At 45.3% G+C, this 8616-nt stretch overlaps 1 protein-coding gene across 1 annotated transcript; it reads left to right on the plus strand.

The window, feature by feature from the left end:
- The first annotated feature begins 363 nt into the window (after nucleotides 1-363).
- Nucleotides 364-3404, plus strand: LOC115764339 (submaxillary gland androgen-regulated protein 3B). The gene is made up of 3 exons (XM_030707293.1): nucleotides 364-504; nucleotides 2811-2990; nucleotides 3069-3404. Exons 1-3 carry the CDS (start codon nucleotides 490-492, stop codon nucleotides 3195-3197), a joined length of 324 nt encoding a protein of 107 aa, XP_030563153.1. The 5' UTR covers nucleotides 364-489; the 3' UTR covers nucleotides 3198-3404.
- The last annotated feature ends 5212 nt before the right edge of the window (nucleotides 3405-8616 follow it).

The following is an 8616-nucleotide window of genomic DNA, read 5'->3' on the forward strand; positions in this document are numbered from 1 at the left end:
GCCAAGAGAATGAAAATTAGAATGAGTGTAAATGGTTTTTGTCAATTCGGGACATTGTTGTAATACCCGTTGCCCATTGTTGGGGGTTCGTTAGGTGCAAGATGCGCGAGAGGCGATAGGGATGGAGATGGGGATGGGGATGGAAGGAGAGAGTAGCCTATCCTCTGCGGCCGGCTGATTTGCAGCACAGACCAATTGTTATGTGTGTTGACACTAATTGGCCCAAAGCGATGTCTATCAATTTCCGAAACAGCCACAATATATACCCTGTTTTCTCTCCCTCTCTGTTCTTTTCATATCTCTCGTCGTTTTCTATGCTTCACACAGTTACGAGTTTTACTTCAATATTCAATATTAAACTGTACGAGTCGTACTCATATTTTTCTGCTGAAATGTGCATATACTTCTACATCATTGTCATCGTCGTCATTGTGGTCATCATTGTGCTGATTGTCATGCAGGTAACGGGGAGTTTTTAGTGGATTCGGAATGCGGAGGTGTCAGGTAAGTTTCCAACCTCGAGTTAAGATGGCCCCTAGGTGGTTCCTAGGCTAGAGCGACAAGGGTTGCTTTCTTTCTCCCTCTCTCGTTCTGCTCTCTAACATTTTTGGCGAAAGTTTCTCTATTGTCTACCATACTCTTCTCTCTCGCATTCACTAAGTGATCCTCTTAGCCTATCTTCTCGTGCTCTCCTTTCTTTCCTTCGCTTGAGAACATCCTTTGCTTCAACATCCGCCTCTCATTTTGTAGCTCTTTCTACTCTTTGTTGCTGCAGGCACCGTCAACGCCTTTCGGCCGAATGGCCTCGCACTTGCCACGCCCAGCAGCTACTCTGGTTCCGATTCAGCGCCCGCAAGCTGCCGCATTTTGTGGCATCAGCTTTACTTCTAGGTACAGACCCGTGCAGTTCATTAAACAATTATAATTATATAACAACAGCAACAGCAGCAGCTGGCAGGAGGCAGCTTGCCCTTGTCCTTCGCCTAGGACTTGCCCGTGGCGTATGAGTAATAATATTAATAAGCCGTCTTATTTGGCCGCCGCACGTAGACAATGTAAAACAACACGGCGTATGCGTAATTTTCATGTCGTTATTATTTTACGGGCCAGCGAGCGAACAGAGTGCCAGCCTTTTTGGTCTTATCAACTGGCTGGAGGCGTGCCCAGCAGCCAGCAGCAAGCAGCAGGGACTCGGAGCAACTCAACAACTGGTGAAACTTTTTCGGCGTCAACGTTGGCTGCGTCTTGGATTTATGCGCTTGAATTTCACACCTTATTGCGTTGCCGGCGTTGTTGTTGCTGTTGCTCTTGGCGGCCTTAAAACAATTAGCGAAGGTATTTTATTTTTAATTTATTTTTTTTTTTCACCTGCCAGGGAGAGGGGGTCTTCTGCGTAAGCAACCCAAGCCGCATTACAATCCCGAACTCGAACTGGAGTCGGCCCGTGGTTGTTGACTTAATTGGTTGCGCTTGCTCAATGGTTTGTGTCCCGACTGTCAGTGTCCGTGAGTGCATTTTGGCTCGGATTCTTGTTGTTCCAAGCCGCCCCCACAGCCACACTTTTCTCCCGCTCTCTCTCTCTCTCTCTCTCTCTCTCTCTCTCTGTTCAAGTTGCAGCGGCCGTATTGTTGTTGGCCGTTAACTTGGCTTAAACCCACCTGGCTGGGCTGCCTGGCAGTTGGCTTCTTGCTTGGCCATAAAACTAAAATAATAGCCGCATAACATTTTATCTACCGCAGTAATAAATATTCAGTTAATTATAGCAAGCACCAGCAGAGAGCGAGAGAGAGATAGAACGAAAGCAGATAGAGAAGGCATAGATGGATAAAGGATAAGAATATCACATATGTTAAAGTTCAGGCTGAGACAGAGATTGAAGAGAGAGAAAGAAATCGTTAAAGAGAGAGAGAGAGAGAGAGAGAGAGAGAGAGAGAGAGTGTGTGAGAGAGAGAGAGAGAGAGAGTGAGGGAGAGAGGAGCTCAGATCAGTTCAGAGCATGCATATTTAAAATCTGATAACTGTCCACGTTTTTCCGAAATCGATAAGTATTAATGTTAAGATTAGTTTCTTTGAGAGTAACCCCATGCCCTTTAGAGATAAAGCCACGAAATTAGGTATTATTTTTACAACGCGATGCATATAAGGAAATTTGAATTTTCAGAGCATCTGGTGGGGAGGCTTTTACTGAAGAGCCTTTAAAGCTGTGCATGAACTTTGTGTTTAAACTTTAAAGTCAAGATCAATCCCAATGTTGACTAATATTGCAAATAGTTTGTTTGTGCTTTTCGCAAGTCATTTTGCAACACTTAAGCATTCAAGCAAAAGCTTAGAAGAATGCACATACAAGTGTTTTTATGAAACACTTTGATTAATTTTGAGGCTTCACTAGTTCACTTTAAACTAGGTTCATTGAAATCCCAATGATGACTTATTTATGTCGTTTAATAACTGCAGCAAATTACAATAATTAGGTATTCGAGATATATATTTAGAACAAAGGAGGCATAATTTAATGACTTTCTAATGGCATTCACGTGTACCAAATTCACTTAATCGTAATTTAGACAGTAGAGCAGAACCGCGCCAATTGAAAAAGCGTTCGCGTAAAATAGATGATGCAATTAAAATGGTTCAACTGTTTCGAGTTGATAATGAATAATCATATAATGATTAGGCCGATCATTCGAGTTGGATGTTTTATAGGTAGATGTTTTTTTTTATATTTTTATATAATTGTCGCAGCGATTCGCTTACAAATTTTCACACTACAACTGAAAACTAAAAACTCAATTTGGAATTAATTCCCCCAGCAATTTGACGATAGCAATTCGACACGCAAGGGCGCCCAAACGCGAATAGCCCATAAATACGTAATGCTCGGTGGGATGGGCCAACAGTTTTCGACTGGAAACACAGCTGGAAAGATGCGTCTAAGCCTGAGCTACTTCCTGGGTCTTCTGATGGTGCTCGTCTGCGGCACGGCGCTGGTGGTGAGTCTCGGGATTCCACTGTTAACCACCAAGCGTGCAGCACCCAGCTCTCTAACCTGTCTTTCTCTCTGCTTACAGACCGCCAGACCGCAGGGTCCGTGCGGCCCACCACCGAGTGGACCACCGCCAAGCGGACCGCCACCATCGGGACCACCACCAGGCGGACGCTGCCCACCACCACCATCGACCACCGCCTCCTCGGGCTAAGCGGACCCTAGCGAACCAATTCCCGTTTGTCCAAACTGGCGCTCCCACATATTCTGCATGCAACTATGGCTCGGGACTCGTCCTGTTTGCTTATTATAAGTACATAAATGTATATTTTTTTTTCGTCTCTATTCTCTTTTTTACCTTAACAGCTCTGTTGATTTGTACACCTTAAATACACGCATGTAGCTTTGCAACAACAAAAAACTCAGCAAAGAGTCGAGTTTATTTTCCCTATTGTAATCTCTTTGAAAGAAATTGTTTCTATGTCAACTGATCTTAAGTAGTTAGTAGTTAGGGGGATTTCAAACTTGTAACATTTAAGATACTAAATTCAGATGAAATTGCTGATGCAGTACAAAATGGATTAGACATATTTCACGATCTATAATCAATGAAGCATATTATTCAAACAGACCCGAAACAGTGTTATAAATGTTTTTAATTTATTTCAATCATAAACAGCTTTCCTGTCGTTCAAACTAGTTCAATAAGGAGTTTCATCTAGTTCCCGTGGAGAGTGGAACTAGTATATTTAGAGCTGTGAGAAACTAAGAAAAGTGACATATAACTGGAATTTATAAATACGATTGGAAAGTATAATGGGAAGGTTAGATAAATCAAATGAACTAGTGGAGAGGGCTGACTATACCGATTTCTGGGCGACGCTTACCACCCGCTTGAGTAAAAGTTCCGGTCAGGCCCAGTCCAGTTGAGTGCTCATTTAATTTGCCGTTCAATTCCACATTCGTTTCGGGTGTTGAATTTTTAATCACGCACACGCCTGACCCCAAAAATGGAGCACAACAGTCGAAGCAGTTGTTGGCGAGTCGGGTGTCCAGCTCTCTGCTTTTAGTTCAGCTTCAATTGAATATGCAAGCCAAGCGAGACTGAGGCTGGAGCTGAGAGCGAGACGGAGTCTGGCCACCAAAAACTATGCACCACACACACACACACAACCCACACGCACACACTCGCATACGCATACACACAAAACAGGTCAACTCAATTTGGTCAGTCCGAAGTGGAGGACTCGAGCCTCCAGCCCACAGCCCACAAACCAATCCACTGGAGCGCCCAACGCTTTAAGTTTAGCTCATTAAATAATATCCTTTTGCTGGCGACGAACGCAAGGGCAGAAGCTGTGACTGGGGGGCGGGGCCTGTGCCCAGGCGGGCAACGGACGCCGCTTATCAAAATGTTGCCGCTGCCCTGTCGAACGGGTTGGTTGAAAGGGTTGGGGCTTTGCGGATTGCGGGCACAGTGCTTCTTTGGGACATGGTTCATGGCGTAGTCGATGCGTTTGGCCTCTGAACTGCGGCACTTTTGGTCAGCCCACGTGCTGGTCAGTAGTCTGCCCTCACCCAGCTCTCTCTCTCTCTCTCTGACTCTCTGTCGCTGGGACAGTTTTTGAAAACGCTTTTAAATATTAAAATCCATGACGATTTCCAACGAGAACATTTTCGCCATATAATTTTGTAGTTGGTTCGCAGGGGTTCGAGCTTCGGACTTGGGCGGGGAGTGGGCTTGGGGTTGGAGTTGGGATTGGCATTGGGATTGGGATTGGGATTGGGGGTCTGCCGCCCGTTGCGCATATTGAATTTATTTAATTAAGGGTTCCATGTGGCACACACAATCACACACTCACACACACACACAAACAAAACTACACCCTTCTCTCTCAGCAACCCTTTCCCCTCTCCGCGCAGCACACTCGAGTTGTGTGTATATGTGTGTGTGTGTGTGACTCTCAGCGCCTCGATGACTTCATTTTCAAAAGTATGCAACGTTTCTTTTTTTGCTTTTTGTTTTTTGCTGTATATTTCACAATAATTTGCACAAGTGGACAGCCCCCAGACTGCCCACTCCTGCCCCCAGAGCGAATACGTGTCCATAGCTGTGCATAGTTTCGCCTCCTTTGGCTGTTGTCCCGTTGAGAAGTGGGAGAGCTGGCAACTGGCAACTGGCAACCGAGCATGGGGCACAACTGTGGACTGTTTGCAGCATCAGCTATGGGTCGTCATTAGGCTCGAAGGGAGTGCGGCCGCGGGGTCGGGTAGCTGTGGCCGTCTGTCTGACTCTATTTGGCATGTCACATCTCGACTGACTTTTTGTTGAAGTTATGAAATGAATTGGAATGGAGTTGAATACAAGTGTTTGAACCGAATCGAGTCGGAGCCTTTCTGCTGGTCACTCCAACTGCAGTTTGATAATTAATAGACCTCCAGCGGATCGCAGACGACACCCAAATCAAAGGGGCTTCGAAATAATCGGCCACGAAAACCGCTAATACGCCGACATTTGGCGCTGCCGCAAAAAAAAAAAATGAAACGCGACCAAAAATCAACACAAAAAACACAACAGCGATGAAACCAACAACAGCAACGGGCGCCACTGTGGCATGGGGCATGTCCGTGTGGCATGCGCCATGCGGCATAGCTGGCAATCGCAGTCAGTGAACATATGCGTTTCTGTGTATGTGGGTGGGAGTGTCTGTTTGGTGTGGACTGGGGGTGTGCAGGTAATGTCGATCAACGCAATCCGAAATGCCCTTTCAATAGGAGCTCCAGAGAGCAAGGGCAAAATATTGGGCATCATGATGCCAAGATGCAGCCCTTGATAGATGAGTTTCGAGTCGAAAGTAAAACAATTATTAAGAATGATTATGAGAATGATGATGAATAATGAATAATATTAATAATAATAATAATAATAATAATAATTATAATAATAATTGCAGCCTGAAGTACTTTATACGAACTCTGGCTGTTTTTCGCGTTGCCAGATCTTCTTTTTTATTAGTGGTAAATGCGGTCACACTCTGATTGCAAAAAATATTTTGCGGAAAATATAATTACAATTTATACATTTTTATTATACTTTTTTTTTTTGTTTTATAATTTATTGACTATACTCCTCATGCTGACAAGAATAAATATTGCAATATAAATTTGATTTGCTGGGATATATATTAGCATGAGATAAACCGCAAAGATTGCTCTGCCACGCCCATTGAAAACCCGCACATTGCAGAAAATCAACATTTTCCACAGTTCTTAATTCGTTTTGATGAGGAAGTCTGCTGCTGCCCCAAATAGGCATGAATCATTATTATTTCGCTTACTATAAATATTTTATACGCGGCTTTAGAGTATTTGAACCGCTGGGAAGCAACCTCTCTGTGGGCTGGAAAAACTTTCAACAGATAGAAAAAAGTTTGGATCAGCTCGATTGGGCCAGCTAAACAACTCTGTGGCAAGTGTATAAAAATGCAGCAACAGCGAAAGTGGTTGGTTTGAGGTGGAGGCGGGGCTGAGTTGCAAGTAGAGAGCGGGGACCATTTTGGCTGTTGTCTGGACGCGAGTGAGTCGCGATAATAATGATAAACATCACGCTGTGCAGGCGTGAGGCAAGTGGCATGTAGCAAGAGCCGCGAGGCGCGAGGCGGCCATGCATGAGGCATCAGTTTGTTGTTACATGGACTCGCAGCACACAATGCGAGAGAGAGAGAGAGAGAGAGCCCTTGCAGAGCGGAGGCAAGGTGGCGTACAGCGGAGCGGCTTTTGGGGGCAGCCACGCACTTTCGCTGCGACGCGACTACGTCAAAAAGTTTGTTTTGACAAATGATGTTGCTGACATTTTGTGTTTCGTCCTCAGCTGTCCTTTGCCCGTGCCAGCCCTTCCTGTCCTCGAGTGTCTTCTGCACTGACACTGCCCGGTCCGTCTGCAGGACCTGCATCGTTTGGTGTCCTTGGCCTCGCAATCGCTGGAGTCGATGTCGCTCGCCATGGCCGCCGGCCGGTGGCGTTGGCGGTGGCACATACATGTGTGCCACGGACGCCACTCGGAACGTCGCCTAATGAACTTTTGTTTGCCCCAACGACAATTGACAGCGAAATTATGACCTGCAATAGCGCCACCGCGTCCCACATTCCCGCTGTCCGACAGCTCTGAACTCCCAGTAATCATTTTGCAATCATTTTCCAGCCGCTGGCAGCTCAACAAGTCGCGCGTCACATCTGCGAATTTGGAATACAATGCCCGCCACAACAACGGAACATACGCAATACTGGACTATTTTTGAGATTCGTGTTTACTACAGGCCCACAGTTGTCCAGATTTGATCAGGAATATACGAAATTAATGCTGTCAGAGTTGGCTTCCAAACACTTGCATCTTAATTAAAGCTCTTCACACACATCTAGAAAAGAATTGAAATATTCCAACTATTTTAAAACCTTAATTATGAAACACAAAATCAAGTGTAAGAATGTCTCCCGTACTTGCAATTCCCATAAATACCCTTACGCCTGAGCTTATCAAAGGTCTATAAAAACAGTGCTAACAAGAAAAGACTAGTGTTGCATTGGGTTTGTATAAACCGTTATCAAAGGTATTAAAAGAAGCACTGTAGAGGCGCTTGGATAATTTTTACTTTATAAAAAAAAATGATCAATATTAATATCAATGTCAATTACAATTGAATCCAAATCGGATAAACCTGTCGCTGGCCCTGTGAGTGAGTCGGTGTTGATTCTGAATGCTATGCTAGTTCACTCAAGAGCGCCTGCGTTTCACTCAACTTCTCCGCCAGCGAGTCGGCAGTTTTCGAAAAGGGGAAACAGTTCGAAATTGAGCATTTCGAAACTCGCACAGAGAAGCGCAGGCGAACTCGCTCAATGAGGGGCAGGCAAAGAGCGCAATCGAAGCGGCATGAGTGAGTGAGTGAGTGAATGAGTGTGTGAGTGAGTGAGTGGGTGAGTGGCTGACTGGGCGACTGGGTGAGTGAGTGAGATAGCAGTGCGCTGAGCAGTTAGCAGTCAGACGAGGCTCGCACTCATCAAGCAAGGGGCAGGGCCAGGCAAGCGGTCTCCGATTTCTTCAAATAGTTCAAATACAAATGGCGTCCAACGGGGCGACAGGTTGATCAGCTTTTGTTATTTTAAGTAATTAGGAACATATTCCAGGTCAGGTCTTATTAATATGTTTTTTACTTTTATATTTTCATTTTTTCTCATTTGGCTTAAACGGTCTCTGCGGACAGCGCTTATCGCGTTTGCCGGCATCGTGATCAAATTTAGCGACAAGTGCGTGCTGGCCGCCTGGCTGCATTGTATGCTAATGAAGCTGCAGTTGTTGCCCTGCCACAAGCGGGAGGCAAGTACATTTGTGGTGCGTGCCCCAAACATTCTGTGGCAACTAACAACTAACAACTGGCAACTGGCAACAGGCAGCAGGCAGCAGGCAACTTGCAACTTGCAACTGGCAACTGGCAACTTGTAAACGATTATCAATTTGTCATAAATGGACGGGCCGGGCCGGCCGTTTGGTCGCCGCTGATAGATGTTGGCCTGGCCAAGGCAATTGGCCAAAAATGTACATATAGAGATAGAGCGAGAGAGAGATAGAGAAAGAAAGA

Source organism: Drosophila novamexicana, unplaced genomic scaffold (genome assembly GCF_003285875.2).
Source record: "Drosophila novamexicana strain 15010-1031.04,08,12 unplaced genomic scaffold, DnovRS2.1 tig00000820-arrow-pilon, whole genome shotgun sequence".
Classification (NCBI taxonomy): domain Eukaryota; kingdom Metazoa; phylum Arthropoda; class Insecta; order Diptera; family Drosophilidae; genus Drosophila; species Drosophila novamexicana.